The sequence below is a fragment of the Anopheles marshallii genome, chromosome 2, assembly GCF_943734725.1.
Source record: "Anopheles marshallii chromosome 2, idAnoMarsDA_429_01, whole genome shotgun sequence".
NCBI lineage: Eukaryota > Metazoa > Arthropoda > Insecta > Diptera > Culicidae > Anopheles > Anopheles marshallii.
In genome coordinates this window covers 27,409,483-27,421,875 of record NC_071326.1, presented here as the reverse complement: position 1 = coordinate 27,421,875, position 12,393 = coordinate 27,409,483, and the positions used below count along the sequence as shown (strand labels likewise).

Sequence of the window (12,393 nt, the reverse complement as noted above, 5' to 3'; positions counted from 1 at the left end):
TAAGAAACCCGGATAACTAGAACCTTAGTAGTTTAAATAATATTAGACTATGTTTAAGACTAACTGAGACCTGGACTGTTTTAGTAATCTGAGAGAATATCATCATAATGAAGCCATGTAAATGGGAGTTCCTATACATCGTATTGAAATTTGCCTACTGTTACAAAAGCAGGTCGTAAAACTTCTAACTAATTACACTGAAAATATTGTGTCAATCTTCTCAAGAATTCCCTAGACAATTTTTTGTTAGATTTTTGATGAGCAGTTAACTCATACTTCCTTTCAAGAACGTTTTAATTAGCAGGCATACCCTAAACCTTCACAAACCACTCGAATGATTAAGATGAAATCCTCAAATCTGTAATACTAACCATTTACTTACCTTCCAATTTGTTCATGCATCCCATCACGCTATGTGATGAATAAACGGCTTTACCCATTCACTGCATACCGGGGAAAAGGTTAAGGACTGTCAAGGAATGACTCGGTGAAAATCTTACTTGACGTAGGGTTTGTCCAGCGTTTGTACAAAAACCCCCGTAACATTAACTCGTAACGCTCGGACCCGGGGTAGGATGGAAACCTTACCCGTACCCATATCAAGCGAATGTTTCCAAAACAACAAATCAGCTGTCGGTTTCCGCAATCGTTCTCAAATTCAATCAAAAGAAACGTTGCAAACCTTTCTCCTTCCAGAAGGATTCTTTCGCTGCGTACGGGTTTGGGCAACGGGCAATGTACAAGGTTGGAAGAATCATAGCACCATCGGGCCATACGATTCGGTCATGCGTTAGGCAGGGACCGTTTTGTAAAGTTAATTCAAATCTGTTCATGGTACAGGCAAAAATGGTCGGAGAGCATTTAGCAGATTATGTTACGGTTGAGTGATGAAGTGATTTATTTGCGTGTTGAATTGCTGGTGTGCTTACGGTTCGGTTCGTTTGTCTGTGAAGCAACCTGTCTGCGTTGCGTCGTGAAAGTAACCGTAGTACGGCGCTTCTTCATGCTACGTAATATCCACATTTTGCATATGTTAAGGAGCTTAACGCAACGCACATCTGGAAGCAGGAAGAAAGTCTATATCATTGCCAAACTATGTGATCAAATGTATTTAACAGCTCGCAACGCTCCCGTTTTTCACTCGCATTTATTTTCTTGCCGTCGAAATAGAAGCCCATTGCGGGGAAGTTAATAGGATAGCGAGTATCATCTACCGTACCGGATCGAAGTAAGAAGACGACGATTAGCACAGCCGGAAATTAGCCCAGCATCCAGGGAAAAGACACAAATTGGCAGAATAATTAGCAGGAAAGGATCAGAGCAGATTTATAAGGATCGGAAGCTCGGTTCTGTTGCTGGATCGTAAACCCTTTGATGTGGACGAACGGCCAACATTTAAGCTCCCATTCGCTTGGGTACCGTTGGAATCGATTTTTGCAATTACTTTGGCACAATTTTAATTATTCATCATGCCTCGTAGAAAACGGGATGGAAGGATGGATGTTATGCTTGAAGATTATTTGACGATTCTGGGAAGCTTGGTGAAAAATTCACCTGGTTGTAATGTGAAAGGAAATGAAAATGATACAGCGATTACTGGAGAATCCAAGGAAGCTTTGAATAATGTTATCGGTAAGATCGGTTTATCGTACAAATGGAGATAAACAGGATGTTCGCGTAACGATGCAGATAGCATACCTTGATGGTTCTTTTGATAATATTGCCTAAAAGTATGCAATTGGCATGACAAATTCCTGTAACGTTACATCAAAATGCCTGATCTGAACTATTATAACAATTTTATCGTTATACAGCGCACTGTCACCTGAACTGATAAAAATCATTCTAAGGTATTGGGAATAATTTGATTTGAAGCTTTTTTCATCTTTTGTTTTGTGCAATCAAAAATACAACCAAAAAATACAAAAAATACAGCGTAAGAACAGCAGAGTGCATGGAGTTATTTGGCAGGTTGGTGCTTTTACACAAAGCGTTTTATCTGATTCTTCTCCTTTCTAAGATAATCGCTCACATTTCCAATATCTTTGAAATGGGTCTCAATTGTCATCTTTTGAATTGTGTCGCGACACAAATTTCCCCTGGGAACCCTGAAAGAAAAGCGAATTTTATTTCGGAAAGATAAGGAACGATACATTCCTGGGTGGAATACAGTGAAAAGCGAAAACACGGCTTTTACCATTTTAGGCGGAAACGAACCACGGGTGGGAGTTTTTTTTTTCTTTCGGTACATATAAATGAAAGCATCTCAGCTGCATGAAGGTAACGCAAAACCCTTGGTAAACGATAAAGTGTAAATTTAGTTTGGCCACGATTTACGCCACAGTATCGTATCGTTCTTATTGGGGTGATGTGTTAAATTATTGGAAAGAACGTAACGTGACCTAGAGCGTAAAGTAAATGAAGCAATAAAAGTTGCTCGATTTGTGAAAAAATCGATAAAAAAAAAACAAAATCGAAGCGTAAATACGTGCCGCAACGTGTAAGTTTTGCTAAAACAGAGTATCGTAATCGGAATGTGCCTGTAGAATGAAGTTCGGTATAGCTTCGTCTAAGGATGGCAATTTTACATTTAACGAAGTTATTACAAACTGTTTGTAAACCGTTACTAAACCAACGGTGGTTTTATGAGCTTCTTCTTCGGCACAACAACCTCAAGAGGTCTAGAGGCCTGCCATTTCTGCCTTTCTCTGACTCTATTTACCTGAAGTAGGATAGTTTGTCCCGTGTACGAGGGATTAGTCCGGATCGGATTTTCAGTCTAACCATGCGAAGACTGATACCACTTGGAGTCTCTAATTGTTCTCACCATCTTTGAACAGAACGTAGATATCTTTTGGACATGTGAAACCAAAGACACTTCTTGACTATTACCTGTGACGGGAAGCAATACAGATTGTAAGATCAGCACTGAACAAGTCAAAAACATCCTTTAACAGTTCTCTTTAGGAGTATGCGGTACCTGATGGTATGTAAACCTTGATCTTGCCCGAAGGTTTATAGGACGCATTCTCTCTGGACAGACCATAGCTCCAGTAGTACACCGTACAACGTTCCAACTGAATCACAAATTGCCAAAACCATACTATCGTGGGAATGGAAATGCATTCGTTTACTTACCCTGTGTGATATTACAAATCAATTTTTTCCGATACACCAATCAAAACACCATCCTGTTGTTGTGTTACATTCGCCAGAGACGTCCCATTTCTCTGGTGGTATATATATTTTTTGCATTCCTTCACACCCTCTGTCTCTCTCTCTCTTTCTTTTACTGTTTAGCGGAATACTTCAAGTTTAGTTTATCCTTAATACTTGTTCTGTCTGGTTGGTATAGTTGTAGCATACAATGTATCTTTCCGAATATGCGGAAAGCAAAGTTTTCGTGACTTGAGTTTTGTTTGATTCTGCTGTGTGTTGTGTAAGACGAGTTTTTTTTTGTTGTTGTTGTTGTATATTTGCAATTGATTTGACGTAGTAATACATGTTTTTTGCTGCTTTTTGCATCGTTCGCGGATCGGTTCGCCAGTGAGCAATCGGGTGTTTTGTTTAGCTAATTTACGCAAATGGTTGCCTGTTCGTAACTTAGTCTTTTTCCTCTTAAACAATCAGGATACACGTGTATTTGTTACCTTACGCATGAACAGCTATCAGTTACAATATAAACCGTCGCGGTTAGTGTTGGCTTTAACTAATCGTAAGATGAAAAGGTCGACTTCCTGCTTCCACACTTGGATTGCTTATAAAAATAACGATTTCAACAATCACTCACATCAAGTGTCGTAAAATTTATATCACGATCAGTAAACCAATGTGTAAAATAGAGAAGTAGAGCCTATAAATGTTCATTACTGTGACGGCAGAGTAGTGAAAACCAAACACGCAATGAGCCTTTATACAATTTAATAACAAGATGTGCTTTACCTAGTAACTTATTGTATGTACATGTTTATTTTGATTTTTTTTTATTTTTATTCTAACGTTTCTCTCAACCGGTGAAGAACTCAAATGAGTTTGACTTTTGAATTCGTTTGAAGAAACCTTGCCATACAATGCTTTGCCAACTCTGTATGAAGACACCATTCAGAGAATGGTTCCCCGTGTACGTGAATCTTCATACTGTTGCGATCGATACACATTTTCCTACACAGAATAATGAACTTTTCGATACGATTCCGGGTGCGTTTGTCAAACGATAAGAATTCTCACCCATTCGTAGTTAGTGTGGTCATCCTTAGCAATCACACACTTCTTCCGATAAGCCGAAATTAACTGTGCTGTGAGTTGCAAGAACATGCTTCCATTTGTGTTGCTTCCTTCACTGGAATCGTCTCCCCAAGACTGTTCGACGAACAGACGAATTAACAGCACAGTTGCCACCAGCTCAGTTTTAGCAGTGCGCACCAGCTTATTGCCACCATGGTGGAGCGGATGCCGAACAGCACAAATGTCTCTTTGCGATGGCCAAAATTATGCTGAACAGCGGCCGGAGTTTCACCTGTGATTGAATGGAGCGCCGTAACGCAGAGGGAAAAAGTGCCGTACCGCGCCAAGATCCGAAGACAATAAAATTTTCATTATCGCACTGGTTGAACTGAGGCTGACAGTAATCCTATTACGCATACGTACCGTTCAGAACCTGCACCTGAGCCGACCGACTCTGCCTGCCGGCAACGGTACAGTTGTAGACGCCATTGTGGACACGATTTGCCTGCAGAATCGATATCCGGCTGATGAGCCACTGCTTGGTGCCGCTGTGAAATGGGGAAAGCGAACGGGGACGGTTAGAAGCGATGGTCACGAAAGAACACGTCCACACGGTTCGGCATAATAGTGGCGGGAACGCGTGATGGGTCCGAAACGGATCGTTTGAGTCCGACAAACGCTTTTGCTTTGATGGTGACCTCGTCATACTGTGCTGGCGAGGAACGGTGGACAGAATTTCATTTGATGCTGCTACCGACGATAAATTATACGCATTTGAATGGAACGGAAGTGAATGGCGCGCTGCACGATGGCTACAATGGTGCAGTTTGGAGTTGGAAAAGGACTACAGATTTGGGCATTTATCAATAGTAGCAAATTGTATGGTCGTGCAATGTACGTCTGTAAGGCATTCTCGTTTGAATTAATGTTCCGAAAGTCCAGCACACCACGCAATAAGTTGGTGTACTTTAAATAAATCCTAGAACGCATCAATATGATCCCTTTTCATAGCAATGGTCGATTGAATAACGTTCGCAAATTGGACATGTAAGTATAATTTCGCGTTATGATGACTTTCACATCAATATGTTATCAATAAATGGGCACCATCATAAGGCATTCAAGTTATCGATAAACGATAACATGACACAATCGTGTGTCAACCTATTAGCACCCTCATTCGCAAAAACACATGCTCCAAACTCACCTAAAACTCATCTTGACGTCCTTCGGCAACTCGGCGCCATCCTTGGTCCAGCTTATCAACCCTCTCTCCGTCGAATCCAACAGTTTGTTATCGTCTTTGGTGGTTTTGGTGCCTTGTTTCGCCATCTCGTCCAACGTGTTCGCCTGTGCCCCAACAGAAGTCCTCGAGCGTTGCTGTTGGGCGACGGACTTGGAACTGGGCGGAAGACTCGCCAGATACGACGTCGACACTTGGCAGGATATCTCGATCGTGCTGCCCAATTTGTAGTAACGGTCGAAGAACTCGTAGCCCATCTCGTCCACTATTCTTACGGCTGGTTCTTTGGTGAGTGGAACAGAATGTAATGGAATCGGAAAGGAAAATCGTTTAAATCGAGCAAAAGCGCAAGACGATGTTTGAAGCAGTTCATTAAAGTGAGAGTTGAACATTGTTCTCAGATGAGTTATTGGTGCTGTTTATTAACCGTAAAAGCCTTGTTCTGAATCAATGGCTGTCTTCTGATCGCATTGCATTTGTGACGATTTTATTTAGATTCCACGACTAAAACAATCTCACACTGTAAAACGAGCCCTTCTTTATCACTGCAAGATAATCTAAGGCGAGCGATGTGCGTGACTCCACTTACCCAAGACGGTCAGATTCGTTGCAAACACTCGCGGAGGATGCGTCGACACCTGGCACATGTACAGTCCAGCATCGTCGGATTTGATCGGGTTGATATGTAGCCTCCAATTATTGGGATATTGAAATTTGACCTTTATCCTCGGGTCCCCGCTGTACGTATTATTGCCAACGGTGAGTAACGACACCTTATCGGTGGTCCGCCGTATCCACATCACCTACCGCGTACGAAGCACCGGTCCGATACATGCCGCAAACGTTGTCGGAATAAAGAGGGGAAGAGATAAAACACACCATCACTACCGATTGCAGACGATTGAGAAGGGTAAGTGTGCGGATAAGATTAATTTTCGCCAGTCCACGGGTCGTCCGTCCGTAGCATTCTCTGGGTGGAACTGATTCTTTCCCATCAATTCCACCATCGGACCACTTCGTCCATGGTGTGGCGAGCAACTAGGTCAGGGTGCTGAGAAACAGAATATTGCCACGATTTCATGTATGGCAAGATGTAGGCACGTCCTTTCTTTCGCTGCTTGGGATCTTCGGCCGGATGGTAGGATGAATAATGAGCGGTAGACAGAGCGATGGCGATGATGCTTACCGTTTTATCTTTAAGCATTCCTACCCTACAGTTGAGGATAGCCTCCGTTGATAAATGATATCCAACCTGCAAGGCCGCCCCGGAAGTCACGTTGACCGGTTCCTCGAAAAAAGGACCCCAATGACGTTCGTGATGATGCTTGCTTTGATAAGGCATCGAATGGACAATTCGACTACGCCGCACGTCAGGTAAGGTAGGTATTAGTACTGCAAAAAAAAGTAGCACAAGGGAAACAGATTGGGTATGAAGGTGTTTGCAATGTTAATTAGAGGATACATTAGATTATGGTTAGCCATGTTTTTTGAAGATTATAAGATTGTATAAGATTAATTGAAGTGAGTTTTTTGATACTCGTTCAGTATGTTTGTGCTGTTAGTAGTATTCTGATAACGCTTCTCAAGGTCCGTCTTATTTTTTATGGCTTCAATAGAATACTGAAACCCAACATATCATTAAAAAATCATTTCGATATTCAACTCAAATTACCACTTAGCACTGCGAGTCTGTCTCACTATGAGTCCGACTTGCGTCATACAAAGTTTTTTCAAAGCTTACTAAGACATACTTTGACCAACCAATTCTGCCTAAACCTGCAAGAGATCTTCAATTTGTTTGAACGACAGAAGCAAGCGAGGCACAGATTTAAGGTCTTACCGAACTTGAAATTAATAAAAGAAAGCACAGCAAGAGACTGCAAGCTCTTGCATCCAATGGAAAATGAAAAAATTATTTGACGAGAGAAATAATCCATCGATCGATAAGCTGTAGCATGATGATGCCCACACTTGTGTATTCCTCTTATAAGTCTTGTTATCTTAGAGGCATCTTTCAAAGCAACGATTAATCAGATCAACAACTAATAAAACCCGGATCTAGATGTGTTCCGTACGATACACCTTGCAAAATCGATTATCAAGATGTCTCGCTTTTTCCCATCGCGTACGGCAGACTTACATGGTCGAAAAGTTGTGTATTTGCTGTTTGCACTGCTGCCGTCGTATTGTACGGCCGTTGACGCTGCATCGCTGGAGACACCGCCCAGTAGCGTCCCGGTAGGGCTATATCGTGCACCGGATGGTACTGTGTGCGTCGTTTCCACCGGTCCCGGGTCCGCTCCCTGCCCGGCCGTCCCTTCTGGACGTGTCGACGTGTCCGTTACTGCCGATGTCACATCTCGGATTAGACTCTCAGCCGGCACTGTCAACGATGACGGCAATGGCAGTGCTGCCATATGTAACGGTGTCACCGGCAGAGCCGCCGATGACGTAGACGACTCCAACCAGAAGGTAGTTGTCGCCGGCACGGGACTCGACTGAGGGGACGGTGTTGTCGCTGCCGACGATGACATTGTCGGAGATTGGATTCTACTGTTTGAGGTGATTTGTTTAGAATATTGTAGATCCTCCGTGGTTGGTGGATGCTCCGTCAGCATCGTCTGCTCTCGTACATCTGCAAATAGGGCAACGGATAGATACGGAGTCGAGTCTTATCCTCAGTTCTTCGTAGGGAATGATAGTGTTTCATTATGCGTAAATGATGGGTCAATTTTGGATGACAAAACAAATCGGCTCAGGGTGCATGTGTACAATATCTATCACTTTATAAAATATTAAAATTGTTTTAATGATGATTACATCTACTCTTGCTTCGAACTGCTGGATTATTCTATGAATATACCTAAGGTAGTATAAAAAATAAAATAAATAAAGTAGAAAGCACTGTGCATCCACAAATGGTAAAGAAGTATTCTTGTTTCGTGCATTTGTTAGCGGTGCACTTCACTTTCTTTAGATGAGATGTTTAGCAGTGAGTAATGTTGCTATTCAATTACCATAAAGAGAAAGCTTTGTACTAGGAAAGTGCTTCAAGTACATTCTTCAAAAGTGCTTGCACCCATTTACTGCAGTTGCTGTTTGCAGAAATGCTCCAAAAGAAATTTTCCGCGAACAGCATTTATTAAGTTTTCCTTTTGTTTACTTTCCGCTCCAGATGGTTACGCTCTCATCGTGTTTTGTACGCGCAGGCAGTACAACTGTAAGCGCATTGGACGGTTTGTAGGTTTCTTTTCATGCTGGCTTACGTGCTGTCGAGTGCTTAGCTGTTTATAGCATTAATGGATACTAAGCAATCAGGAAGGGAAAAGTATGTTGTAGGTTAAAACTACAAGAAAAGGGATTTTTCCAAGGTAACACAAATAGAAGATATTAAAATTACATCAATCTTCGGAGCGTTAGATCATCCTTCGATGTAGTCCGATAGGAGAGAGCGAAAACTTTCAAAAGCATACTCGAATGATTAAGAAACCAGGTAGGCACCTTTTTCCGGGAATGTTGTTCCGTACGAGAAATGTAAACCACACATTACGGGTACAAAAAGGAAAAACGATACAGCAACACGTTAGACATGATGACGGATAACGAAGGGATGACCGGCAAAGGGTTTACCCCAATTTAAACTAGCCAGCACACAGCCAGGACCCAATTAGTTTCCTTGATGAGCAACGTAAGATAAGCCCGTAACATCAGTGACCCTTGAAATATTGTTGCTCTATCTGTGGCGGACGGCACGAGTTGATTTATGGTAGCTCGTGCTGACTTATCTTCAATCGGGACTCGGGCTATCACACCGTATGAATCTTAATGTTATCGAAATGTTGTTGAATATTTTAAAACCATTCGATGGGGCCTGGTTCATACACCGGGATGTTGGATGAGTAGGGTTGTATTGGATGCCAACGACACTTTGAAGTAGTAAATAGGAGTAAATCATGTGTATTTATCGTAATGATCAATCAGTTTCGACAGGTAACAATAATCAAAGGAAATTTAACGTTGTGGTGTATGTTACGAATGGAGGACTTAAAGCAAACCCCTTTAATTCAGACAGAGGTACATTGCTTTCGAAAAAGAATTTATGAATATTTCTAACGAACGAGGAATCCATACAATTTAACATGTTTAACTAATAGGCTTTAAACATAGAGTTGAAATCCTCGTATGAAGTTACAAAAAGGATTAAAAACAAAAACGATTGCATACTTTGAGGCGTATTTTGTAAAGTAGGAAGCAAAATAAACAACTCAACTAACATCAACTAACCTTCACTGAGAGTTATCGTCGCAACAGGCACAGTGAAGAATCGGTGATAGAATAATCGATTTTCTTATCTAAGTTAGAGTTTATTGGTTCAATTCCTACCATTAAGTGATGCCTAATCACGCTTCCATGCCATGGTACGATTAAAATCGCAATCTATTTCAACCGTTCCCGGTATTCACTCTTCACCAGACATTTGATTGAAGGGTTCCGACTGGTTCGAGAAGGCGGCATAGAACGGACACTCATCTTCATCTTCCAAATGATCAACGTTCGCTGATTTGCTCAGGAAGCAATTTGAAGTCTTGTTGAAAATTCCCTCATCATCTTTTGCCGCTCCTGTTCGGCAAATGCTTGGGCGTAACTTTGTATATAGAAACTCGACACTCCACGGAGAGCAGCTCGGGAATGGTGGAGCAAAACTTTTCCGCTCGATTTTGTTTGTTTCTTTAGCCGATTGCGTATATTCCCTACACACTCGCTATCTTTTTAACTGTTACACCTTGTTTAGTTGGGCAGAATATTCATGCTGGGAGAGATAACCATCAAGGGAATGTTAGTCGGGGGTCGAGCAATTGAACGTTAATTTTCCCCGATTAACAATGGTCAGGCAAATGAACAAAACGGAAACATTTATAGAGTCCCGCAGGAAGGCAAAGTTTGGTGCTGTAAGTAGCACAAACAGTGTTACAGGTTATTTCTAGATGGAGAAGTAAATTCCTGGGAGGGCGCAAGCTTCAATTGAGTGTTCTGTAGCTGAGTGTTACCATGCGATGGACTGATTTAATAAAGGAAGCATAAAACGATCATTGCACACTTACCAATCATCATCGTCAGCAGAAGTACAATGGTCGCGATTGCGACACTGTTGCATTGATGTTTGAAGCAGCCCAACGATGTCATCACAGGGTCGTTTGCATTATCCACATGGTTTCGCTTAAAGAGGGTACCGTGTTTCCATCGTGCCATCAACCAACGTCACATCACACAACTGAACCGAATCCACTGTTTCCATCTCATTAACCACACGTGTCGAATAATTTTAGTTTGTGGTTTGACGATACGCTTGCAACATTATTCTGAACCGCTTAATTGATTTCCATTGTCAGATGTCTTTTTCCACTTCGTTTTGCGCACTCATTTACGGTCAGATACATATTGTTTCACTCGCAGCTAACTTTATTGTATTGGCAGGGGTATACCTAAAGAAGATTTCATAAAGCTATCAATTAGGGTTTTTTTTCGTCCACCTTTGATTGTGCAACATTTTTCACCGGTTTGACACTTTAACGTTGGTTATTTATTCATGACAACTGTAGTGATTATTTATTTTTTCACTACTGGCTAATGCCATTTATAAGGTTCTAGGCTAAGAAATCGACCTTGGGATGTGTGAGTTTTATCCTTGAAATGATCATAATGCGACCGGCATATTCATGCACTAAGATGAAGTGAAGTATGGCGGTTATGACGGGAGAAACGAATCCATTTTCTGGACCATCCATTTTTTAGACCCAAATAAAAACCATAATGAAATGAAAACAAGCAACACCATTTTTAAAGGAGGTAGTTTTTGTTCATAAATATTTACTGCGTAAAAAATCATTTTCGAAGCATTGAAAAACCCCAACTGACTCTCAAAGACCGTACAAACCGAAAATACAACAGGATGTCAGTTGATTTCATTGATGATTTTTTGTTATTTCCAGTTTTTCCTTTGTATCATCGCTTAAAAACTCAATCAAGAAGAAAATGATGATAGCACTGTGGGAGAAACAAAAGAAACACCCACCGCCGCACCACAATGGAAAGCGCCACCCCGAAAAGTGTACATCCAATGCCGGCAATGTCCCGCTGATTGGTGGAAGGAAGGCATTCATAAATAAATCGCCTCCATAAATTCTCGTTATCCACAGCGCTCTATGATTTCCGTTGCGTTCATTTGTCCGATCATTTTCGTCGTTTTTCTGTCCGTGTGTGTGTGTGTTACTGGCCGTCAGTTTGAGAACTCCGGCCTGCATCGAATGAGTGGCGGTGCAATCGCGGCAGAAACAATCGGCCGTGACGTGTGGAAGACGGTGGAGGCAATGGAAAGATATCGGTGAAATATTTAATGGCTATGAACAACGCAGCCAGACGGACGCTGGGACGCATTCTGCAGCAGTTTTGGTGTGTGTGTGTTTTTTTTTCTCTCTTTTGGCCGGCCTCGCTTTCTTTTTCGGAAGTCAGCAGGACGTCTGTGCGGGAATCTTTGCATCCCTTGGCGTCGGATGCTGATAATGATAAATGGCCAACGCCAACGACCGGTGGTTCCGTTCAGGGAACCTATGCGCGATTGGACTATGTGTGAGTGTGAAATGTGTCCGGGCTTAGAGATGGACTGAACGTTGTGCTCCACCACTGCTATTCACACGCCAAGACGCCGAGCTGGATGCCGTTCCAAATGGGTGTGTGTGTGTGTGTGTGTCAAGCGTGCAGCATTTTAGTGGTAATTTGCCAACGATGGTGTTTTAGAAGAAATTTTCATACAGTGCGATGAACATTGAGCGTAGCGAAAAACACCCATTAGCATTCGGTAGTTTCATTTTTCATCCGGGTTGCATTTCTGCCCGGCAATGTTCCAATTGCTCAACACGTATACTAAT

At 42.0% G+C, this 12,393-nt stretch overlaps 1 protein-coding gene across 1 annotated transcript; it reads right to left on the bottom strand.

Moving 5' to 3' along the window:
- Window positions 1–4,379: 4,379 nt before the first annotated feature.
- Window positions 4,380–10,651, bottom strand: LOC128707616 (uncharacterized). Its single transcript, XM_053802575.1, has 7 exons — window positions 10,570–10,651; window positions 7,608–8,102; window positions 6,654–6,859; window positions 6,057–6,270; window positions 5,432–5,750; window positions 4,648–4,772; window positions 4,380–4,516 (listed from the first exon to the last, which is right to left on the bottom strand). The coding sequence occupies exons 1-7, from the start codon at window positions 10,649–10,651 to the stop codon at window positions 4,380–4,382; spliced, it is 1,578 nt and encodes a 525-aa protein (XP_053658550.1).
- Between the last annotated feature and the right edge of the window lie 1,742 nt (window positions 10,652–12,393).